Below are 26632 nucleotides of genomic sequence, written 5' to 3' on the forward strand. Positions count from 1 at the left end.
AGCTGGAGTATATGGTCCCGTCCTAGGATATCGCAATGTTAATTGGACCATATTTTTTGTATGAATTGTGGTTAATTTTGGAGCACTCGGTTGGTCCATAGCGGGTACTCCATACATGCATGCATGGAGTACTCGCGATTTTTGCAGGGAATAGACTCAAGACTGTAAGCAACGATATTTAATCGACACAAGCCATCTCTACATGCAGCGTAACCGAAGAATTATGATCTCTAATTCATAAGAAAAGACGCTCAAATAGTACGCGGCATAGTACAGGTTGACATTAGTGCGTTGGTTGCATTGGTGCGAGGTTTAAAATAGTGAGCTTTAATAAAAATCAGTTGTGTAAAAATAAAAAAGGTTGCATACAAGTTTTTCGGTAAGTTTGTAAGTTCAATCTTAACATACATTCAGGTACATTGACGTTTAATTCATTGGATTATGTTGCACATGGTATGTGGCTGGTTAATGCTACAATCGAAACCATTTCAAATTATTAGCAACTATTGGTGTTCAAAGTATTGTGTATCGCAATATATAGCTCCCCAACCCAATTGTCAACTTCACCTTCGAGCGGCGAATCCCGTTTAACTAACGGAAGAGGCTCTGGCGTCCCCAAGCTCCTCATGGAACTTGGTGGGGGACGTAAGAATGCCCTGATGGTTTAAGGCGGCCATATCAATCATTCCCGAGATGGTCGGGCTAGCACCATAATGGTGCTGTGTTACCGGATCTGTATCCGGAGCATCACGTCGATAACATTCCCAAAGCCTTCGGGGAGTAACCCTTATCGCCACAACAACAGCAACTATTTTATTTCATAGGATTAACATAAGCTCTTCATATATTCCGTCTAAATTTGTTTTACGTAAAGTACGTCTGAACAAGTTATACGCATGTATCATGTACATGCATGTACTACAAATATGAAGTGTGTTAGGTATTTAATTTCAGGCATGCTTAACGAAAGAAACGATATCATTTCGTTACGATAATCAACGCTAATAAACGGAACGAAGTGACTTCGTTACGAAATGATATCGTTTCGTTCGTTAAGCATGCCTGTTTAATTTGAAGAATATATGTATATATATATATATTTGTATTGCAAAGAAAGCTTTCTGGTGAGGTAAATACCATAGTTTCCACTATAATATTCCATAGTTCCTGTCATCTTTTATATAAATTCCAAGTTTAGATATCCATTTACTAAAATTAAGTATTGTTTAGGTCTGCGAAGTTTCTGAATTACAAAGTTTATGAACATCAAACGGATCGAGCTAATGTACTATTCTTTTGGCTTAGAATGCTATACAAAATTAAATATTAACATTTTGCAATGAATATTTTAAAATGGTTTTAATGAGCTAAAATTTATAAAATAAGAGTTTTCGAACATTCCTTTAAAAAAAAATTGGCAGCACTAACGGCGTATGTTCGAAAAGTCAACGATGTCTCTGCCGAAGTTCGCTACACTGAAACGACGTGGCATGACATTTCTACTTTGGGTTGTCAATTTTTATTTATAGTGAAAGCGGTGAGCCAATATTTATATATGTACATTAAAACTTAATAAACGCTAATATCTATAATAAAAGAACATGTCTCGCAATCTAAGTATCGTATGTATTTTGTGCTTTTTTATTGGCACTGTATTTGCTACAAGCTGCACTAGTCCCAAAGTGAAGGTGACATCTTTTAGCACTCAGGATGCCACAATTCTCACACAAGTGGCTCATATTGCTGAATTTTCATTAAAATGTGAAAATAGCGTTGAACTTAATTTATTTGCTGAATTTCCCTGTGGTAAAATAGTACCAGTTGCAAAGATTAGTGATGGCCAATACCAAGTAAGTTCCAAAAATTTTGCTGATATGTACTTCTGTATGTGGCACATATTTCCTACTAATTTCCATTGCTATTGTAGGTAAGCTGGACAAAAGAAATCAAGAAGAGTGGAGGTGGTAATGTTGTTTTACGCTTATTTGATGAGGAGGGTTATGCCAATGTCCGCAAAGCTCAACGTGATGGCGATCAAGTGGCTAATGTTAAATCTTTAATAGATATTACTGTAGCTACCAAGGGTGCATACAAAGGTCCTTGGGTTAAAGCAGAGTTAGTAGCTGCATTAGCTGTTGGTGGCATTGCTTACTTTGCTTTCACTACTAAAAGCAAAGTGCAGGGTTAGATGAAGCAGTTACATGCAATACAATCTTCCTTAGTGAGATTAGTATGTCAACTTCGAATGAAATTCATTCAAATTGTATGAACACTACTACATACCATCTAGCGTTAAATCGGAACTTTTTTTTAAACAAACAAAAATAAATGAAAATTGCTAAATGATTTTATCATTGATTGAATAGATTAACAAATCGGGGGTATTCTCAAAGGGTTGATAAGCGCAATATAAAGCTATATATGTAGCTTCAAATTGTCAACCTCGCCTACGCGAGGGGAATCTTATTATGTCAATGATGCTTTGTTACCGGATCATCAACATCGAAAATACTCTCCAAAGCCACTGGGAGCCTAGAACGGGTCGACTGCTATTAAGCTACCAAAAATATCGAGAGGCGTGTCAAAAGGCGCGTATTAACTTACAAAAATAATCCGGTGGAAAAGAAAAATGTGTACAAAGGGATTTGTACGCATTTAAATTTGATCCCATCCCATTGGTGCACCGGCCAGGTAAATTTTTTATAAGCGCGACCGAAGGCCGCCTACGCAAAAATACTATGGACCCCACCCCCGGTTTCGGAGCCACCCGTGGATCGTTTTCGGTTTTTCGTTAATATCTTTTGAACGCGTTAAAATATTTATTCTCCGCCTTTGGATTATTAATACTGATGTCAAGACGCGTCGTTTAAGCCCTCTCGATATTTTTGATAGCGTATTAGCAGTCGACCACTGTTCTAGACTATTACCCAATTTTTTTTTGCTTCCTTTAGAACGGGTCGACTGCTAATAAGCTACCAAAAATATCGAGAGAGGTGTCAAAAGGCGCGTATTGACCTCTACAAAAATAATCCGGCGGAAAAGAAAAATTTTATCTCTGGAGATATTTGCAGTTGAAGTGGCGTTGTAATGTTGTGCACTGGAAAAAATTGTGTGTACAAAGGGATTTTGCACGCATTTAATTTTGATCCCATCCCATTGGTGCACCGGCCAGTAAATTTTTTATAAGCGCGACCGAAGGCCGCCTACACAAAAATACTATGGACCCCACCCCCGGCTTCGGAGCGACCCGCGGATCATTTTCGGTTTTTCGTTAATATCTTTTGAACGCGTTAAAATATTTATTCTCCGCCTTCGGATTATTAATACTGATGTCAAGACGCGTCGTTTAAGAAGAACTCTCTCGATATTTTTGATAGCGTATTAGCAGTCGACCGCTGTTCTAGACTATTACCCAATTTTTTTTGCTTTATATAAGTTTCGTTTCATGTGAATTTCAGTACAAAATTGGGGAATCTTGCCATCATTTTTTTTAATAACCTTCCGGGAAGCTAGAGCCTTGAAACTTTGAACACATCACAACCGACAAATTTTTTTAAGAATTTTTCGATAACCCAGAGACCTGAAGCTTCAAACAAAGATTCGAGCTCAATTAGGTTGTTATAAGTTATCTGGGTAGGACAGGGGTCGAGATATTTAGAAAGTCCATTTACAACATGTGGACTTTTGCGACCGCTATTTGAGTAAATTCCCATAGATTTCGATTCTTCAAACTAAGAACATGTTTCACAATCCCATGACAAAGCAACATAAGGGAAACAAATTTCGCTAGGTCGTCCATAAATCGGGAAGGGCGTACTTGGAAATGGAATGAAATAAGCAGGAAACCTGAAACATTGATTATTTAGTATAAAAAGGTTTCTATATATCACAGATATCGAGGCATTTAGAGATATGTAGCAAGTCCAGTTACATGTGGAATCTTGCGATCACTGTTTGATTAACTTTCTGCAGGGCTAGCTCCTGCCATATGTAAGGCAGTAAAGCAACCTTTACATATATATATACTTTTAAACTAAGCATTTACCTAACCTAAATATTCATTAAAATCAGGCATTTTTAAATCGCTATGACACTTTGATTTCAAAAGGCATTAATTTCAGCGCAAGCTCTAAGAAGTATACCCCAACGCGTTAGGGAGTTAGAATATACCCAATTGTCAACCTTACCTTCGAGCGGCGAATCCCGTTTCACGAACTTGGGGGTGGGGAGGGAGGGATGGCCTGAAGGTTTAATGTGGCCATATAAATCGTTCCCGAGATGGTCGGCCCAGCACCTTAATGGTGCTGTGTTACCGGAGCGTATCGGATCTGTATCCGACAAAGGACCATCACATCGATAACACTCCCCAAAGCCTTCGGGGAGTAACCTAATCGCTACAACAACAACAACAACAACCGGAGCGTACCGGATCTGTATCCGGCAAAGGACCATCCCATCGATAACACTCCCGAAAGCTTTCGGGGAGTAATCTTATCGCTACAACAGCAACAACAACTGCGAATGAACAAATAAACCTATACAACCTTCAGAATAATTCCTTAAAGGTACTGTGTTACCGGAGCGTACCGGATCTGTATCCGGGAAAGGACCATCACGTCGATATCACTCCCCAAGCCAAGAGTTCTTATTTGTTAAGAGCCGTCACTCGATACCTTGGCAACAACAAAGCAACCAATTCATGCCGAATGTTTTCTCAAGAAAGTCTTGGGTAGTTTTCTTTAACTGCATCGTATATATTATCTGACAAAAAACATCCAGCGACTACCTTGAGAAAACATCGAGTAACTTGCCAAAGTGTTTAGTGACGGCTCTTAACACATAAAAACTCTTTGCCTCAAGGCCATCTGGGAGTGTCGTTATATCTACAACAACAACAACAAAAACAACAGGAACACACTCTCGTTAGGGAAACGCGCGTCACTCTCTCGGACCTCTATGCCAGGAATTGCCCGGCGAATCCAGTTCTTAAAGAACCCGCAGAAAAGGAACGACTCACAAATGTATGTCCTGCTTGCAATGTGTTTCCACATGACATCAACCATCTCTTCAATTTTAATGTGGAACCATGGCGATTCTGAGCAGTATTTTGGCAGGCCTGTAGTTTCTTCCAGTGGGTAATTTTTAGGCTTGGCGACCATATGTGTGACGCGTAGCACGTAATCGGCTGGCTAATTGCTTTGTATGTAGTCTTTTCCCCAGGTACTGCCTGCGAGGGATTTGAGGATTTTGTTACGGCTCCTGATTCTCGGAACAATTGCGGCTGCGTGCTCACCAAAATTTAGATCCTGATCAAACGTCACACCCAAGATTTTGGGTTGTAGGACAGTCGGTAGCATAGTGCCATCGACGTGGATGTTCAAAATGGTCGATATTTGGGACGTCCATGTTGTAAATAAGGTCGCGGAAGATTTAGTCGGTGATAATGCCAGTTTTCGCGAGGCGAAGAAACTGGAGAGATCATGGAGGTAGCCGTTTATTTTATTGCATAGCGCATCGATTTTTGGGCCTGGGCCGGTGGCCATTATTGTGCAGTCATCGGCGTAGGAAACGATTGTGACTCCTTCCGGTGGTGAAGGTAGCTTAGATATGTAGAAATTAAACAAAAGTGGGGATAGGACACCACCCTGTGGCACCCCTTTTTTAATTCTCCTTGGTTTTGATGTTTCGTTTCTAAATTGCACCGATACCTGCCGACCACCCAGATAATTTGCGGTCCACCTTTTAACACATGGGGGAAGGGTAGATCCTTCCAGGTCTTGCAGTAACGAGCCATGGTTGACCGTATCAAAAGCTTTTGATAGGTCTAGCGCTACGAGTACTGTTGTATGGTGGGGGTATTGATTTAAACCGCAATTTATCTGGGTGCTAATGGCATTTAGCGCGGTGGTAGTGCTATGGAGTTTTCTGAAGCCATGTTGATGAGAGGCTGCAAATTTGCTTGGAAATAAGGGAGCAAAATTGCTTCAAGCGTCTTTGCTACTGGCGATAGGAGAGATATCGGACGATACGACTCACCTATGTTAGCTGGTTTCCCAGGCTTTAGTAGCGGGACCACCTTGGCCATTTTCCATTTCTCGGGTATGACAAAGTTGGAAAGACACAGGTTGAAGACATGCGCTAAATATTTGAAACCCTCTTTCACTAGGCTTTTAAGCATCGGCATGGCTATGCCGTCTGGGCCCACTGCTTTGGATGGTTTAGCGCGACCAATGGCGTCCTCAACCTCTTTAGCGGTGTTGGTGATTGGTGACGAGCTGAAGTTGTGTTTATGTGCGTGTCTATTGGCTCTCCGTCTATCTTTGTCGACCGTAGGATGCATTATATATTGTCGGTAGAAAGCTCTCGCGCATTTTTTCGCATCCGACAGCACTTTGTCGCCAAAGGCGATGGAAGCTTTTGTCTTTGTGCTTAGTCGGGTTCGATAGGGACTTTACGGTGGACCAAAGTTTACCCACACCGGTAGAGAGGTTACAACTTCTTAGGTGCTCCTCCCATTTCGCCCGCTTGTGTGCGTCCACAAGCAATCTGATGCGTTGGTTTATATCCCTTATTTGGGGGTCGCCTGGATCAAGCTGTCTTATAAGGTCACGTTCTCTCGCTAAGTTTGCGGCCTCCGCCGGGAAGTGGGCCGGATTTCGGGGATTCTCACGGCGGGAATGAAACGTGCCGAGGCGGACTCAATGACCTTACGGAAGGCACGCTCCCCCTGGCGGGCATCAGTCGGGATAGGGAGGGCAGCAAAGCGGTTGTCTGTAAAAGATTTATATTCTTCCCACTTTCCTTTTTTGAAGTTTATGAAAGTGCGTTTTTCGGTGACGACGAAGTCGGCGGTACGCTCGAGCGAAATAAGTATGGGCAGGTGGTCGGATGCCAATGTTACCATCGGCTGCCAGTTGACGCAGTTTACGAGTTCTGCGCTCATGATTGGGATATCTGGCGAACTGTGACAGCTTCCTACCATACGTGTGGGGGCGTCTCCGTTTATTGTGCAGAACGTCGTTTCTTCTATTTGATCCGCCAACATCTCACTCCTACTGTCCGCCCGCAAGTTTGAATGCCATAGATTATTATTATTATTTATTTATTATTACGGCGTTTTAAGCCTAAAACTTAGATTATTACAAATTATAAATAAATTTTAATAATAATAGGATTTCTAGCGTTTGGGGTGTCGGAATGCATGAGATTCCGATCAGCACGGGAACTGGTGGTACCAACGGGCGAGTCTTGGAGTCATATCATTGGGAGGTTGGAAGGACGTGTTCTCAATCCTGCCCTACTCCAAGACGTATGATTACACAGTTTTATTATTTATGCTGTCGGAATGCATTTGATTCCGGTCAACCCAAAGGCTAGCAGCTCAGCAGAATGAGCCACTCTTATCGGACGGTTGGAAAGGACGTGTTTCCAATCCTCCATGTACCAGCTTTTATGTAAACATAATTAATTATATCAATGTTGTAGGAATATACGTGATTCACATGAACACTCCAACTGTTTGTCTGGGACGATATTTTCAGGAATTCTTTCCTAATTTGATTGCGAGCGATATATGTATTTGACCTGATGCATAAGGTTCCTCTGTCTATTTGGATTGCCGTGTACGCTCAAGGATCAGTAACATGAAATACAGATACAAAATATTTTATCTTATTGGAAGGGTTTTGCAATATTCTAATAAACTTTTTTTGAAGGTGTTTAAGTTTTCACAATTTTTACCATGATTAGGTAGTTCATTAAAACATTTTAGGCCTTTGTAAAATATATTTTGCTTGTCCATTTCTGTTTTTAGAAGAGGTAATCTAAAATTATTATTTTCCCTGATTATGTAAGAATGGGTTTCATTCACATAAACAAGTTTTTCACTTAGGTAGGCTGGTAATTTACCATGCTTGATATAAAATACAAATTTCATACTATGGTAAAATATCAACTGTTTCACGCTCAGCCAGTTTAGTGCATCAAGCATACTCTTTATGGAAGTGTCGTACCTCACTTTCAATATAAATCTCATAGCTTTGTTTTGCATAATTTGTAACCTGTCTACTTGTGTTTCATTGGCAATAAAGAATATTGTAGGGCAATATAAGAAGTGCGGTTCTATGATGGATCTATAAACTTTCTTACTAATAAGTTTACACGATCTCTTCCAAAATCCAATTTTTTTGCCCATTTTGGCAACAATATAATAAATATGATCTGTAAACCTCAGTTTATTGTCAATCAGGATCCCTAAGTACTTAAATATTTTGAAATCCTCAATGCTCGTATTCATTATTTTTAGATCTAAATTAAGTGATTCTCTATTGGTCGTCCTAGATAAAACCATGAACTTAGTTTTGTTAACGTTAAGCTTGAGTTTATTAGTGCAAAGCCATCTATACAATGAGTCCAAAATCTTCTTGCATTTTGCTCCTTGCTATTGAAATGTCCGTTTCATTTACTTCAAGTAGCGCATCATCTGCAAACAACCTGACTACTATATTTCAGTGCTGATGATATATCGTTTATGTAAATGTTGAACAGGATTGGTGCTAATACCGACCCTTGTGGTAAAACTATGTCCACTTGTGCATCGGATGAGACTACTGACTCGATGGTTGTTCTTTGTTTCCGGTCTGATAAGAAGCTTCTAAACCACTGCAATTCATTTTCCCTAATACCAATTTTTTGTAGTTTATCGAGCATTATATTCCTATCAATTGTTTCGAACGCTCTTTTCAGGTCAATGAAAACTGCTACTATATGTTTTTTTAGGCTCAGCTCTTCCTTCCAGCTAGATATGACGTAATTTAACGCCGTCTCGCAAGGGTGCCTTTCTCGGAAACCGGATTGTTCCTTTGTAAGGATTTTATTATTTTCTAAGTAATTAAGCAGTTGATTTTTTATTACGATTTCCAGAATTTTTTCTATGTTCGGCAATGTATTTATCGGCCTTAGTTCTTCTGCCATTATTGAATCTTTTACTTTCCTTTTAGATCGTGATGGGCATTGAAATCGTCTAAGATAATGCGATTGTTGCCAGTGAGTAAGTCTCTGATATTAGGGCGGTATCCACTGGGGCAACAGGTGGCAGGAGGGATGTAGATGTTGATCATTTCTAAGTTTGCATCGCCTGACCGGACAGATAGGCCTTGACGTTCTAAGACATTGTCCCTGCGGTCGATACCAGGATCAAATATATAATGTTGCACAGAGTGGTGTATGATAAACGCGAGGCCGCCTCCATTTCCGCTCTCGCGGTCTTTCCTGTGGACATTATACCCAGAGCAGGTCTGCAATGCAGATCTAGCTGTGAGTCTAGTCTCTTGAATCGCAGCAATGCGGATGTTGTGCCGCTTCATGAAATCGACTATCTCCGTAATATTCCCAGTTAGTCCATTACAGTTTAACTGCAGAATTCTGAAGTGCATAAGGGGAGACGCCGCCACTCTGGGGGTAAGTGACGGGTGACTACGCCTGGGTTGTGCAAGGCCAGGACGCAATTGCTGGCCCTTGGACTGGGCGTCCTTGGGCGAGCATTGGGGTACCCGGATGATTTGGGTTTGCGACCTGGCAACATGGCGCGATGAAACCCGTCGGGGGCTTGCCGTCACGAAGACCAGAACATCTAGGAAAGTGGCACCACCCAAGGCAGGAGCTGCATTGGGCGGATGTCGCAAACCTATATGTTCTGTGCTGGCAAACGGTGCAAAGGGAGGTAGGGACTAAGAGTCTGTTTCCCTGACCTGCACGATTGCTGGCGGAAAAGAGGGGGGGGGGGGGGCAGGGGAGAAGACGGGGGCAGGGGCTGATGCTCAGCATTGCTACCGACTCTACTACGAAGGTAGTAGTTATGAGTGGTAGCAGCTGTTTGAGTTGTTGGCGCCGCGGGGCGCGAGCAGTAGCGGGTACTTGTTGTGGCTTGCTGAGCAGCGGGGCTGCTGGAAGGTAGTGGGGGGGCGCTTAGGCGTAGACTGCGGGACGCTCTTGGGCGTGAACAGCAAGGAGCCACAAAAGATTTATAAAAGTTAGGTGGACTTCGGGTTTTGGAATCAAGCCCAGAACCTGTCTGATGCAACCATCCCTTGCACGAGATACACTGAACAGAGTATGACCGTCCTAAAAAGATTCTTTGCCTTCCCGGAGTAAGAGAATATGGAGCAGTCCTGCTGCAAGGAACTGCTGGGAGGATGACAATTTGTGGGAGGGACGCAACAAATTTAATGGGGTCACACTGAAATGACAGTCCTTGGTCGGGAAAAATCCCGAGTCGTCCGGTACATAGAACCGACTGCCTTGGGAAGCGACTCCCCGAAGGTCTTTGGGAGTGTTATCGGTGTTGATGGTCCTCCTGTACGTTCCGGTACCAAGCCCGACCATCTCGGAAACGATTTGTTGTGACCACATGCGACCTTCTAGGCAATACCGCCCTCCTGTGGCGAGACCGATTCCGGCGTGGCCAAAATGGTCTCCATGTGTCTCAGACAGTATAGAATCGTGCAGATTGATATGCAGGTATGCACTCGTTTGCATGCACGCACTGTATTTCACGACTGTTGAAATATTTGATCACCGCAATTAAAATAAAACACTCGTACTTTTACAATAATGTTGGTTTTATTTGGGTCACACAAATTTATAGGTGAGCCGCTATATTTCTTATATTTTTGCGTACACGATATTACTTAGCGAAAATTTAGATGACTGCCCGAGTTGAATGCGCGTAAAAATCTGGCGTCATTCCATTTGACATTATGTGAGGTAACCCTCACTGTGAACGTTGCTTTGACAGGCAACCCCTATTGTGAATTATTGTTGTGTTCCATAAGCATTGCTTGACCTTATGGTCACGCAACACTTACCGTAGGGTTACCTTACATCATTCCCCTTTGGAAAAGAAGAATTGGCCAAATTCTTCTGTCCCAAAAGCGATGTAATTAACTTTAAAAGTTTAAGACTGTTAAACTAAGTTTAAATCTACATCTATGTTTAGGTCTAAATTAAGAATTGAGTTGTAAAGTCTAGATCTAAAGTAGAACTTAAATTTAGTTTTTATAATTAGAAAACAAAATTTTTTTTTTTGTGTTTTAATTCTACTGTATACATTCAGTTCTTAATTTTTAATGATTGCTTAAATTTATTTGATTTCATTGTCTTTTTTTTTTCAGGTTTGGAAGAAAAACATTTTATTTCTAATTTAACGATAGAGATTAACTTTAAATAATCTTGAATTTAAAAATTTAATTTAATTAATTTTTCTTATTCTATTTTTATGTACTATTTTTTTCTTTTTCGTTTCGTCATCAATTAACGTGACGTTTACGCCGTCAATACCTATTACGGTATGCGGACCAATATAGATACTACTATGCTTGTCGCGGGGTTCTTTTTCAAGCAATACCTTGTCAAATACCTTGACAGATATTGGTTGTGAACTTTTGTTATATCCGGTTTGATTTTTTAATTTGTGTTCTGTAACTGTTTTATTCGCTAATTCGTGAGTTTTTTGAAAACGAAATTTAACTTCTTTCGAATAGTTTTCTATGTTATAAATCGGGTCTATTTTATCGGTTTGCAGTTCTTTTGGTAAATTAGCTGCTTTGCCAAAGACTAATTCATATGGTGAGAATTTATTATCGAATACTGTGTTTGTTGTTGTGTTGTGAAGAAAAGTGAAATATTTCAAGTAAACATCCCAGTCGGAAAAATTGGGTTTTAGAAAAGATCTTAAATATTCATTGAAAGCTCTGTGATTTCGCTCTACTGTGCCAAGAGTTTCATGATGGTACGCTGTGGAAAATTTATGTTCTATTTTTAATAGTTTTGTTAACTCTGAAAAAATTTCATTTTTGTATTCGGTACCTAAATCGGTTTTAATCGTTTTCATAATGCCATATATTAGTATGAAATTTTCAAAAATAGCTGATGCGACCGTTTTTGCACTTTTGTCAGGTATCGCAATCGTTACTAAGTATTTGCTGAGATCGCATATAATGGTGACAGCGAACTTGTTACCATTATCGGATTGAGGTAGAGGTCCTATAGTGTCAATGACAACAATGTCGAATGGCTTACATGGTGTTTCGGTTAGGACTAAATTTTCTTTTGTTTTTGGCTTAACCTTATTCAAAAGACATTTTTCGCAGTTTTTAACAAATTTCGCTATATCGCGCGTCATGCCTTTCCAATAATATTTGGTTCTGAGTTTTGCATAAACTTTTTTGCTACCGAAATGTCCTCCTAAAATTGGGTCGGTATGGTAAATTGTTATTAATTGTTGTTTTTTGTCTTCGTCTGTCACAGTTTCTACGGGTTCGGTTAGGACGATTTCTAAATGTTTTAAAATTTTATTTCCAGTGGTTTTCAGATCTGATATCGAAAAATATTTAAAAAGATTATCATTTTTTTGCAATTCAATTATATTAATATTGCGCTTGCCAGCTTCTTTTTGTAGCTTCAAAAGTAATTCATCTAAATGTATTATTTTGTTAGCACACGCAACCTTAATTAACTCAATCTTTTTGTGTTTTAGATGCGCATTTAATTCAAAATTCGTAATTTTACCACTTTTATCATAATTTATTTGGGATTTTACTCTGGGTATTTTCTTTGAAAATTTGTTTGAAAAATTATCATAAACTTGTAATTTTATGTTTTCTTTTACTTTTTCTTCTTTGAGTATTTCTTGTTGCATTAATTGTTTTTGTTTTGTCTGTGATCTTGTCTGTACTGCTAAAATTGATGGTCCTGAATTTTTTATTTCTTCTATTGTGATGCGAGAGAGTGCATCTGCTCCTACGTTCGTTTTACCTTTTATGTATTCAATAGTGAAGTTGTACTCTGCCAGTTCAAGTCTGATACGTGAAAGTTTTGAAGAGGGATCTTTCATATTGAACAAGTAAACTAATGGACGATGATCGGACTTGACTGTAAAGTGTGTGCCATATATGTATGGTCTGAACTGTTTTATTGCAAAAAATATAGCTAAAAGCTCTAACTCAATTATTGATTTCTTTTGTTCTGAATTATTAAATGATTTGGACGCGAAACAAATTGGTAAGTCAATGCCATCTTTATTTTGACTTAAAATGGCACCACAACCAATTTTTGAAGCGTCGACAGTAATTATAAATTCCTTTTTGAAGTCTGGGTATTGGAGAATTTGAGGAGAAATTAAAGATTTTCGAAGTTTTTCAAATGCTATATCACATGATTGATCCCATTTAAATTCTACTCTTTTCCTGCTAAGTTTATTTAAAGGTGCTGCTATGGAAGCAAAATTTGGTATAAACCTTCTGTAATAATTGGCGAATGCCACGAATCGTCTTACTGCATCTTTATCGGAAGGTTTCGGATATTTCTTTATTGCAATTATTTTGGAATCGTCTGGAAGTAGACCTTTTGACGAACATTTGTGTCCTAGGAAAGTGACTTCTGAACGCATGAAGTTGCATTTTTCGGGATTGAGACGCAAATTAAATTTTTTGCATGTTTAAAAGACTTGTTCTAAATTTTTAAGATGGTGAGCTTCGCTACACCCAATAACTATAAGATCATCGACATATAAAAAGGCTTGGTTTGGAGAAATTCCTGAAAAGGCAATTGACATCATTCTTGAGAATGAGTTCGGAGCTACGTTTAAACCGAATGGTAAAACTTTCCATCGAAAAGCACCACGATCAGTGCTGAATGAAGTGATGTCTCTAGAATCTTTATTTAATGGGATTTGGTGAAAACCTGAATACAGATCCAATGTAGAAAAATATTTGGCTCTGCCCAGATTATCAAGAATATCGTCTATTCGTGCAAGTGGGAATTTCTCTGCTATCAATTTTTTGTTTACGGCTCTAAAGTCAACACACATCCTGTAGGATTTCTGTCCATTTGGGTTTTTCTTTGGCACAAGTATCAATGGACTATTATAGTTGGAATAGCTGTGTTCTATAAGATCGTTTTGCAATAAATTATCAACTTGTTTATTAATTTCCTCTCTCTGACAGTATGGTAAACGGTAATTTTTTATGTAAACAGGATTTGTATCTATTAATCGTAATTTCTGTTCATAAAAGTTGTTAAGCGTCATTCGATCGGTCTTTAGTGCAAACACGTCATTATATTTTAGACATAAATCGAGAAGTTTTGGTTTGGCATAATTTGGCATTTGTTTTTCTAAAATTGATTTTAATTCCTCTGACCTTTTCGAATCTTTTGAAAGATCATTGATTTTATACACGTTATAGTTGGTGATTTCATCCGTAACTATGTTACAATTTCTTACGTATTTTACCTCGTCAGTGACGTTTAATACCTTTATTATCGGATTGTTAGTGTCAACAATACACTTTGCGGTGAACACACCACTACAAATTTCCTGTGCGTCTATGAAAACTGGATGTTTAGATTTTTTCAGCTTAAATAAGCGATAAACTTCGCATCTAGGAGGAATTATCAATGTATTATCGGTTGTATTATGTAAAATTGAAATTTTATGAATATTTTTGCCAATGCCAATTGTTATGCTCTCGTTTGCATAGTCTATGACGCAATTGTATTTTTTCAAAAAGTCTTTGCCTAAAATACCATCTGACGGTATGTTGAATTTGTCATCTACTACATTTAAAGTATGTGGAATTGAAAAATTTGAATAAAAAAGTTCTGTTTTAATGGTACCCAATGTTGAAACTGTATCTGTCGTAACACCCGTTATATTTATAATGTTGTTGTTATTTATAGAAACATTTTGTTTTAAACTTGAAAGTTTTATAATTGATATATCAGCCTGTGTATCTACTAAGAAAGTGCATGTTTTAAAAGAGTCATTGCAATTCAGTTCGATAAAATCTGAGTAGTTCAGGTTTAAACAATAAATTGATTTATTTTGAAAAACGTTATTTAATTCAGATTCTGGTCCCCCAGTGTTCGCTCCTGAGGGCCGTTGGCGTTTAAAGTGCGTACACTAGCGTTATTTGTAGTATTTGAACGTCGATTGTTGTTGTTACTGTTGTTATTGCTGTTGTTTCTGTTTACGGGCCTGCTATTGTTATTTCGGAAATTACCATTATTTCGCGAGCCATAATTATTGTTGTTATTATGCCTATAATTGCTATTGTTGTTTCTGTTAAAATTGTTGTTGTACCTCGAAAAGTTGTTCCCATTATATTGATTTGACCTGAAGTTACCTCGAAAACTATTATTTTGCCTGTTATAACGTGATCTAAACGCTAGTACCTGCCTTTCACTTGTTTGGTTATTTTGTTCTACGATCATTTTCGCAACTACATCCTTAGAATCAGTAAACGTAGTTGACGCTAAAATTGATTTTACTAGGTCTGAGCGAGTGTTAAGCCGACAAACGTTGACGGTTTGTTCGACTGCCATTTCGTGCGCTTTTTCCTGAGTCATTCCTTCTATAACTAATGATCGTTCTAAAGCATCGGAGAGTTCCTCAACACGTTTGGCGAATTCAGTATGATTATTATTGAAAATTTTTAACGATGCAATTTTTCCTGCAACAACTTTTGAGTTGTCAGGTTTTATTCTACCTTTTAATGCATCTTTTATTTGTTGAATTGTTGTTACTTCATTTGGAATTGCCTCACGCGCTTTCCCTTCTAACTTGGATTTTATAAACGAAATGAAAGTATTTGTCAAATTTTCTTCCATCAAATCTTCTATCAAAACTATTTTATCTATAAAGGATGCAAGTGAAAGCGGATCGCCGCTGTAGTTTTCTCTAATTATGGATGCACACATAGTAATAAACGTTTTCTTTTGCTCTGAAGTCGCCATTGTTGGTTGTTCTTCGCTAATTGTGTCTAAATTATTATTGTGGAGTGAATTGGAAAATCCAGGGAAATCCTCAAGAAAAGATACGTGACTTTTTTTAATAATACTAGCTTTGTATGCTGAAGTTGTCGATGCGTCAGATAATTCTTCCTCAGTGTCAAAATCAGAACTTGATTCGCTTTCTTGTATTAATTCAGAAAGATCTTTGGGTATTTTTATATTGCAGTTAATTCTAGAAAAACATTTAGTGAGTTGTTCTCTGCACTTTGACAAACTTTCGATTATTGAACTAGGCTTATCTTGATTTTCAAAATATGAATTTACTTGTATTATGATTTGGTTATAGCTTTTAATTAAAGCATCTTCGTATTCTATTGATTTTTTCGCTGAGATAGATCGGTTATTTAAAACTCGTTTAGTAACTTTAGTGAAATTAGAGCGTAAATTTTTGAAATTGGAATCAAAATCTGACATTTGACAACTGACATCTGAAAACTTTATTACATTTATTGAAAATGTTTACCTCCGTGGCAGAAAAAAAATGGTTTATGAAAAAAAAATTCGTAAAAATGTTAAGATTAACGCTGTAGGCACTGTTTGTACAAAAATGAATTTGAAACTATTCATTCACTGTGTAATTGTGGTATGCAATTTAAAAAGAAAAAAAAATTTTTTGTGAAATCAGAATATTCGAAATATTCAAAATCGATGAGTTAATAAATGGTAAAGATTCGCATATTCAAAGGCACTGTATTTAAGACTTATTTTGTAAATGCAAGTGAATGTTGAAATATTTTAACCGCACTGTATTCGTTTAATAATGCCAAGAGAAAAGAAACTGTTGGAATATTTGAAAGACACTGTATATAATACACAGTTTGAAAAGAGTCGCAAATGTAAGATATGTTGAAATATTTGGAATACACTGTATTCGTGTGATGCTTCGAAGGAATTGTTAACTATTTGAATGGCACTGTATTTGTTGCAAAAAAAAATGTGTAAATGTTTATGATATTCACTATGTTCAATTTCCGAAGAAATAATTGGAAAAGGAGAAAAGTAAGCTTCCACCGATAAAATAAATTTTCACCATTACCATTATGTGACTGTAACCTGTCTATATTGATATTTGAAGTCAATGAGAGATTTCAAAATTGATTAGCTTCGAATAATTATCGCAAACTTTTGGCGAAAAGATTTGATATTTTTGGTATTATACATATAAAATTGGTGTATAATTTGCGTTTCAAAAAGGTTTTAAAAAAATGTGTAAATTTGAAAAAATATTTTTCCGATTGTATTTATTACGAAGCAGTGTTCGCATTTAAAATAAAAAATTCAAGTTCCATGTTAATGTTTGAAAAAGAAAGAATATAGTAATATATGCGTGATAATTTGCATTTGGTGGCCGTATATTTAAAATTATTTTTAATGTACATTCAAAAAGTTTTCGATATTTAAATGTTTATATGAAATATTTGGTTAAATTGTGAGAAGAAAAATGTGTTGCTACATGCGCAGTATACAAATGTTTAGAAACAAAGTGTCAATTTTTGTTGCTACATGCATAGTATACAAATGTTTAGAGAAAAGTACATATGTAAAAAGGCAAAAGTGTCAAGTTGATTTGCTACATGCATAGTATACAGGTATTGAAAAAGATTACATACAGAAGCAAAGTGTCTACTTATACACAGAAATTAAATATTAGATATGTACGTATGTTCTAATCTACTCTACTGTACCGCTTTTTGTCTTTTCTGCTTGCTGGTGTATGTGTTGTTGGTATTTTTCCGCTTCTTGCCGATGTAGATGTTGCCGTCCAAGTGATGCCGTCGCCGACTGGTTTTTTCTTCTTACTTTTGTTATGTATAGCATGATTTTACCGCTACTAACGGTACTGCGTATTAAAACGTAGCGGGTGGTTGTGCTTATGTGTCAACGTTATGGTATGGTACAGCAGCTTCCAAAAACTTTTTACATATATGTATGTATGTACCACCACAATTCCACACGTAACTTTGGTTCAAGTTCAAATTAATTTTTTAAATGTATGTATATACGAAGTTCTAAAAAGTATATTTTGCCATTTAGGATGTACCTTTTTCTTGTAGTTTATGAAATTTTATGAAAAATTTTTTTTGTAGTATTTGAAATTTTATGATTTTTTTGTAGTTTTTGATATTTTAAATTTTTTTTGTAATTTTTGAAATTTTTAAATTTTTTGGAGTTTTTGAAATTTTTAAATTTTTTTGTAGTTTTTGAAATTTTTAAATTTCTTTGTAGTTTTTGAAATTTTGTATGTTTTTTGAAATTTTGTAATTTTTGTAGTTAGTTTGTGTTGTTTTAAATTATAGATTACTTCATGTAATTTTTTGAATTTGTTGCAATCAGCTTTGTGAAATTTATATCATTTTATGTAAATTTTTTTTTATGTATGTACTTTTTTTTTTTTTTTTTTTTTTTTTTTTTACAACCACCACCGCATCACAACCACCACGCACTCAGTTTTTAGCAAATTTGTAAATGTCTTTTAATTTTGTGCTGCAGGGAATTATTCCAGGTCCCCGGAGCCACCATTTTTCTGCAGGCATGGTCACGGTCGCCATGTGGCGAGACCGATTCCGGCGTGGCCAAAATGGTCTCCATGTGTCTCAGACAGTATAGAATCGTGCAGATTGATATGCAGGTATGCACTCGTTTGCATGCACGCACTGTATTTCACGACTGTTGAAATATTTGATCACCGCAATTAAAATAAAACACTCTTACTTTTACAATAATGTTGGTTTTATTTGGGTCACACAAATTTATAGGTGAGCCGCTATATTTCTTATATTTTTGCGTACACGATATTACTTAGCGAAAATTTAGATGACTGCCCGAGTTGAATGCGCGTAAAAATCTGGCGTCATTCCATTTGACATTATGTGAGGTAACCCTCACTGTGAACGTTGCTTTGTGTAAGGCAACCCTTATGATAAGTGTTGAGTGACCATAACATCAATCATTAAATATTAACCACGTCAATTTTTTGACCACACCAATCACTCACCATGAGGGTTACCTTCATAAACGTCACTTCGAATGACGCCAATTAATTTCGCGCATTCAACTCGTCAAGAAGCAAAGTTTTCAGCAGCTCACATATATATATATATACATATATATTAAATTTTCTAAGTTTGTGAACATTTTTATATTCAACAAATAAAATATTTTAAAAAGAATATATTTAAAGAGTAAAGTTCATCAGTTTCTTGTTTTGGTATTAGAAGCAGTGTATGTGCGAGAAGTCTACGCAATTAATATTGTGTGCTTTACTTAAGTTGCGCTAAAGCGTTTGGGCGATAACCTGCGTCAACTACGACGCAAGAATAAAGATGACCACGATGGTCATCTTACATGGCGACCGTGACGATGGTCGTCTTACATGGCGACCGTGACGATGGTCGTCTTACATGGCGACCGTGGCCATGCCTGCGGCAAAAACTGGCGTCGGGGAAGGAAAAAATTCCCTGCACTACAAAAGCAGCATAATTAAAAATAAAATCTGGAAGAATATGTGCGTGGTGGTTGCGACGAAAAAGTGCGTGGTGGTTGTGCCAATATGAAGAAAATTTTTTTTGCAAAATTCATAAAATATATGCAAAAAAAAGAAAATTACTCGAAGTAAGATAATTTCAAAAATTTACGAAAAATTACAAAAAATACAAAAATATATAAAATTCCAAAAACTACAAAAAAAAAAAAGTATAAAATTTCAAAATCTACAAAAAAAAAGAAAAAATTCATAAAATTTTCAAAAACCTACAAAAAAAAAAAAAGTTATAAATTACAAAAACCAATACAATTTCAAAAAATTTTAAATGGTAAATAAAAACCAAATTTAAAACTAAAAGTGGACTTTTACAAAAATTTTGGAACAAAATCCAAAATATACATACATTTAATATACTAAAAAGAAAGAAAGTTATTGGAAAATTGTGGTGTTACATACATACATACACATATATGTTAAAATTTTTTGAACTGGCTGTACTATGCCATAACGGTGATGATAAGCACAACCACCAGTGACGCCTTTACAGAGCACCGTTAATAGCGGTTAAATATAACCCCAAGCCATTTACTCATCCACAAAAATTCGAGAAAGCAAAAGAAGCTAAAAGACAGAAGCAAGAACGAGAGGCAAATAGGAAAAGCTTCATTTGGTAACGGCAGCAACGGAAGACAACACCAACAACAACAAATTTCAGCAGTATACAAGCAAAGGCAGCAAGCAAAGCAGAAAAAAGGTGGTACAGTACCATAACATATACGTATATAAAATTTTAACTTTGTACATACGTAGGTAGTTTGGCTTTCTCAGTATAAATACATGTATACTATAAACTTAGCAACAATTTTTCGTAATACACATGTAGCCTTCGCATGTAGCAACACAATTTGACACTTTTGATTATAAACATACTTTTCTTAAACATTTGTCTACTACGCATGTAGCAACACAATTTGACACTTTTGATTATAAACATACTTTTCTTAAACATTTGTTTACTACGCATGCAGCAACACAATTTGACACTTTTGATTATAAACGTACTTTTCTTAAACATTTGTTTACTACGCATGTAGCAACATACTTTTTCTACTTTAAAGACAATAACATGTTAAACTAATTAAATTAAGAAATTGAATTTTTCAAATTACTTACATACATAAAACAATTATATTGAAATATAAACATATAAACATTTAAATATCGCCAAAAATTCGAATGCACATTAAATATAATTTCAAATATACGGCCATCACATGCATATTATCACGCATATATTACTATATTCTTTCTTTTTCGAACATTAATATGGAACTGGAATTTTTTATTTTTTTTTAAATGCGAACATTGCTTCGTAATAAATACAATCGAAAAAATATTTTTTTCAAATTCATACATTTTTTTTAAAACATTTTTTGGAACGCAAATTATACATCAATTTTATATGTATAATACCAAAAATATCAAATCTTTTCGCCAAAATTTTGCGATAGTTATTCAAACCTAATCAATTTTGAAAAATTCTCATTGACTTTAAATATCAACATAGACGGGTTACAGTCAATCAAAGTAATGGTGAAAATTTATTTTATCGGTGAAAGCTTACTTTTCTCTTTTTCCAATTATTTCTTCGGAAATTAAGCATCATAGATGTCTAAACATTTACATATTTTTTTTTGCAACAAATACAGTGCCATTCAAATAGTTAACAATTCCTTCGAAGCATCACACGAATACAGTGTATTCCAAATATTTCAACATATCTTACATTTGCGACTCTTTTCAAACTGTGTATTATATACAGTGTCTTTCAAATATCCCAACAGTTTTTTCTCTTTGCATTATTAAACGAATACAGTGCGGTTAAAATATTTCAACATTCACTTGCATTTACAAAATAAGTCTTAAATACAGTGCCTTTCGAATATGCGAATCTTTACGATTTACCAATTAACTCATCGATTTTGAATATTTCGAATATTCTCTGATTTTTAAACAAAAAAAAAAATTTTTTTTAAATTACAAACCACAATTACTGAGCGAATGAATAGTTTCAAATTCATTCTTATATAAACAGTGCCTACAGCGTTAGTTTTAACATTTTTCCGAATTTTTTTTATGAAACATTTTTTTTTCTGCCACGGAGGTAAACATTTTCAATAAATGTAATAAAGTTTTCAGATGTCAGTTGTCAAATGTCAGATTTTGATTCCAATTTCAAAAATTTACGCTCTAATTTCACTAAAGTTACTAAACGAGTTTTAAATAACCGATCTATCTCAGCGAAAAAATCAATAGAATATGAAGATGCTTTAATTAAAAGCTATAACCAAATAATAATACAAGTAAACTCATATTTTGAAAATCGAGATAAGCCTAGTTCAATAATCGAAAGTTTGTCAAAGTGCAGAGAACAACTCACTAAATGTTTTTCTAGAATTAACTGCAATATAAAAATACCCAAAGATCTTTCTGAATTAATACAAGAAAGCGAATCAAGTTCGGATTTTGACACTGAGGAAGAATTATCCGACGCATCGACAACTTCAGCTTACAAAGCTAGTATTATTAAAAAAAGTCACGTATCTTTTCTTGAGGATTTCCCTGGATTTTCCAATTCACTCCACAATAATAATTTAGACACAATTAGCGAAGAACAACCAACAATGGCGACTTCAGAGCAAAAGAAAACTTTTATTACTATGTGTGCATCCATAATTAGAGAAAACTACAGCGGCGATCCGCTTTCACTTGCATCCTTTATAGATAAAATAGTTTTGATAGAAGATTTGATGGAAGAAAATTTGACAAATACTTTCATTTCGTTTATAAAATCCAAGTTAGAAGGGAAAGCGCGTGAGGCAATTCCAAATGAAGTAACAACAATTCAACAAATAAAAGATGCATTAAAAGGTAGAATAAAACCTGACAACTCAAAAGTTGTTGCAGGAAAAATCGCATCGTTAAAAGTTTTTAATAATAATCATACTGAATTCGCTAAACGTGTTGAGGAACTCTCCGATGCTTTAGAACGATCATTAGTTATAGAAGGAATGACTCAGGAAAAAGCGCACGAAATGGCAGTCGAACAAACCGTCAACGTTTGTCGGCTTAACACTCGCTCAGACCTAGTAAAATCAATTTTAGCGTCAACTACGTTTACTGACTCTAAGGATGTAGTTGCGAAAATGATCGTAGAACAAAATAACCAAACAAGTGAAAGGCAGGTACTAGCGTTTAGATCACGTTATAACAGGCAAAATAATAGTTTTCGAGGTAACTTCAGGTCAAATCAATATAATAGGAACAACTTTTCGAGGTACAACAACAATTTTAACAGAAACAACAATAGCAATTATAGGCATAATAACAACAATAATTATGGCTCGCGAAATAATGGTAATTTTCGAAATAACAATAGCAGGCCCGTAAACAGAAACAACAGCAATAACAACAGTAACAACAACAATCGACGTTCAAATACTACAAATAATGCTAGTGTACGCACTTTAAACGCCAACGGCCCTCAGGAGCGAACACTGGGGGACCAGAATCTGAATTAAATAACGTTTTTCAAAATAAATCAATTTATTGTTTAAACCTGAACTACTCAGATTTTATCGAACTGAATTGCAATGACTCTTTTAAAACATGCACTTTCTTAGTAGATACACAGGCTGACATATCAATTATAAAACTTTCAAGTTTAAAACAAAATGTTTCTATAAATAACAACAATATTATAAATATAACGGGTGTTACGACAGATACAGTTTCAACATTGGGTACCATTAAAACAGAACTTTTTTATTCAAATTTTTCAATTCCACATACTTTAAATGTAGTAGATGACAAATTCAATATACCGTCAGATGGTATTTTAGGCAAAGACTTTTTGAAAAAATACAATTGCATCATAGACTATGCAAACGAGAGCATAACTATTGGCATTGGCAAAAATATCCATAAAATTTCAATTTTACATAATACAACCGATAATACATTGATAATTCCTCCTAGATGCGAAGTTTATCGCTTATTTAAGCTGAAAAAATCTAAACATCCAGTTTTTATAGACGCACAGGAAATTTGTAGTGGTGTGTTCACCGCAAAGTGTATTGTTGACACTAACAATCCGATAATAAAGGTATTAAACGTCACTGACGAGGTAAAATACGTAAGAAATTGTAACATACTTACGGATGAAATCACCAACTATAACGTGTATAAAATCAATGATCTTTCAAAAGATTCGAAAAGGTCAGAGGAATTAAAATCAATTTTAGAAAAACAAATGCCAAACTATGCCAAACCAAAACTTCTCGATTTATGTCTAAAATACGATGATATTTTTGCACTAAAGACCGATCGTATGACACTTAACAACTTTTATGAACAGAAATTACGATTGACAGATACAAATCCTGTTTACATAAAAAACTACCGTTTACCATATTGTCAGAGAGAGGAAATTAATAAACAAGTTGATAATTTATTGCAAAACGATCTTATAGAACACAGCTATTCCAACTATAATAGTCCATTGATACTTGTGCCAAAGAAAAACCCAAATGGACAGAAATCCTACAGGATGTGTGTTGACTTTAGAGCCGTAAACAAAAAATTGATAGCAGACAAATTCCCACTTGCACGAATAGACGATATTCTTGATAATCTAGGCAGAGCCAAATATTTTTCTACATTGGATCTGTATTCAGGTTTTCACCAAATCCCATTAAATAAAGATTCTAGAGACATCACTTCATTCAGCACTGATCGCGGTGCTTTTCGATGGAAAGTTTTACCATTCGGCTTAAACGTAGCTCCGAATTCATTCTCAAGAATGATGTCAATTGCCTTTTCAGGAATTTCTCCAAACCAAGCCTTTTTATATGTCGATGATCTTATAGTCATTGGGTGCAGCGAAGCTCACCATCTTAAAAATTTAGAACAAGTCTTTCAAACATGCAAAAAATTTAATTTGCGTCTTAATCCCGAAAAATGCAACTTCATGCGTTCAGAAGTCACTTTCCTAGGACACAAATGTTCGTCAAAAGGTCTACTTCCAGACGATTCCAAAATAATTGCAATAAAGAAATATCCGAAACCCTCCGATAAAGATGCAGTAAGACGATTCGTGGCATTCGCCAATTATTACAGAAGGTTTATACCAAATTTTGCTTCCATAGCAGCACCTTTAAATAAACTTAGCAGGAAAAGAGTGGAATTTAAATGGGATCAAGCATGTGATATAGCATTTGAAAAACTCCGAAAATCCTTAATTTCTCCTCAAATTCTCCAATACCCAGACTTCAAAAAGGAATTTATAATTACTGTCGACGCTTCAAAAATTGGTTGTGGTGCCATTTTAAGTCAAAATAAAGATGGCATTGACTTACCAATTTGTTTCGCGTCCAAATCATTTAATAATTCAGAACAAAAGAAATCAATAATTGAGTTAGAGCTTTTAGCTATATTTTTTGCAATAAAACAGTTCAGACCATACATATATGGCACACACTTTACAGTCAAGTCCGATCATCGTCCATTAGTTTACTTGTTCAATATGAAAGATCCCTCTTCAAAACTTTCACGTATCAGACTTGAACTGGCAGAGTACAACTTCACTATTGAATACATAAAAGGTAAAACGAACGTAGGAGCAGATGCACTCTCTCGCATCACAATAGAAGAAATAAAAAATTCAGGAACATCAATTTTAGCAGTACAGACAAGATCACAGACAAAACAAGAACAATTAATGCAACAAGAAATACTCAAAGAAGAAAAAGTAAAAGAAAACATAAAATTACAAGTTTATGATAATTTTTCAAACAAATTTTCAAAGAAAATACCCAGAGTAAAATCACAAATAAATTATGATAAAAGTGGTAAAATTACGAATTTTGAATTAAATGCGCATTTAAAACACAAAAAGATTGAGTTAATTAAGGTTGCGTGTGCTAACAAAATAATACATTTAGATGAATTACTTTTGAAGCTACAAAAAGAAGCTGGCAAGCGCAATATTAATATAATTGAATTGCAAAAAAATGATAATCTTTTTAAATATTTTTCGATATCAGATCTGAAAACCACTGGGAATAAAATTTTAAAACATTTAGAAATCGTCCTAACCGAACCCGTAGAAACTGTGACAGACGAAGACAAAAAACAACAATTAATAACAACTTACCATACCGACCCAATTTTAGGAGGACATTTCGGTAGCAAAAAAGTTTATGCAAAACTCAGAACCAAATATTATTGGAAAGGCATGACGCGCGATATAGCGAAATTTGTTAAAAACTGCGAAAAATGTCTTTTGAATAAGGTTAAGCCAAAAACAAAAGAAAATTTAGTCCTAACCGAAACACCATGTAAGCCATTCGACATTGTTGTCATTGACACTATAGGACCTCTACCTCAATCCGATAATGGTAACAAGTTCGCTGTCACCATTATATGCGATCTCAGCAAATACTTAGTAACGATTGCGATACCTGACAAAAGTGCAAAAACGGTCGCATCAGCTATTTTTGAAAATTTCATACTAATATATGGCATTATGAAGACGATTAAAACCGATTTAGGTACCGAATACAAAAATGAAATTTTTTCAGAGTTAACAAAACTATTAAAAATAGAACATAAATTTTCCACAGCGTACCATCATGAAACTCTTGGCACAGTAGAGCGAAATCACAGAGTTTTCAATGAATATTTAAGATCTTTTCTAAATCCCAATTTTTCCGACTGGGATGTTTACTTGAAATATTTCACTTTTCTTCATAACACAACAACAAACACAGTATTCGATAATAAATTCTCACCATATGAATTAGTATTTGGCAAAGCAGCTAATTTACCAAAAGAACTGCAAACCGATAAAATAGACCCGATTTATAACATAGAAAACTATTCGAAAGAAGTTAAATTTCGTTTTCAAAAAACTCACGAATTAGCGAATAAAACAGTTACAGAACACAAATTAAAAAATCAAACCGGATATAACAAAAGTTCACAACCAATATCTGTCAAGGTATTTGACAAGGTATTGCTTGAAAAAGAACCCCGCGACAAGCATAGTAGTATCTATATTGGTCCGTATACCGTAATAGGTATTGACGGCGTAAACGTCACGTTAATTGATGACGAAACGAAAAAGAAAAAAATAGTACATAAAAATAGAATAAGAAAAATTAATTAAATTAAATTTTTAAATTCAAGATTATTTAAAGTTAATCTCTATTGTTAAATTAGAAATAAAATGTTTTTCTT

General features: G+C 35.5%; 2 protein-coding genes and 1 long non-coding RNA gene across 3 annotated transcripts in view; 2 read left to right on the forward strand and 1 right to left on the reverse strand.

The window, feature by feature from the left end:
• Positions 1 to 234: 234 nt before the first annotated feature.
• Positions 235 to 26632, forward strand: part of LOC137245498 (cyclic GMP-AMP synthase-like receptor) — a 134148-nt gene continuing 107750 nt past the window's right edge. Inside the window, exon 1 of the mRNA XM_067776280.1 lies at positions 235 to 379. The gene's annotated coding sequence lies outside the window, so the exon portion shown is untranslated. The remainder of the gene's footprint in view (positions 380 to 26632) is intronic.
• On the forward strand, positions 1482 to 2346 carry Tapdelta (Translocon-associated protein delta). Its single transcript, XM_067776285.1, has 2 exons — positions 1482 to 1850; positions 1928 to 2346. The coding sequence occupies exons 1-2, from the start codon at positions 1602 to 1604 to the stop codon at positions 2186 to 2188; spliced, it is 510 nt and encodes a 169-aa protein (XP_067632386.1). The 5' UTR covers positions 1482 to 1601; the 3' UTR covers positions 2189 to 2346.
• LOC137245503 (uncharacterized) overlaps positions 18053 to 26632 on the reverse strand; it is a 359413-nt gene continuing 350833 nt past the window's right edge. Inside the window, exon 3 of the long non-coding RNA XR_010951335.1 lies at positions 18053 to 18746. This is a non-coding gene — a long non-coding RNA (uncharacterized lncRNA). The remainder of the gene's footprint in view (positions 18747 to 26632) is intronic.

Source organism: Eurosta solidaginis, chromosome 3 (genome assembly GCF_040869045.1).
Source record: "Eurosta solidaginis isolate ZX-2024a chromosome 3, ASM4086904v1, whole genome shotgun sequence".
Lineage (NCBI taxonomy): Eukaryota > Metazoa > Arthropoda > Insecta > Diptera > Tephritidae > Eurosta > Eurosta solidaginis.

Bases quoted from the DNA above. Each gene is read 5' to 3' on its own strand.
- Tapdelta (XM_067776285.1), top strand. From the start codon at position 1,602: ATGTCTCGCAATCTAAGTATCGTATGTATTTTGTGCTTTTTTATTGGC. The intron at 1,851-1,927 runs GTAAGTTCCAAA...TTGCTATTGTAG, and splicing joins TTAGTGATGGCCAATACCAA to GTAAGCTGGACAAAAGAAAT.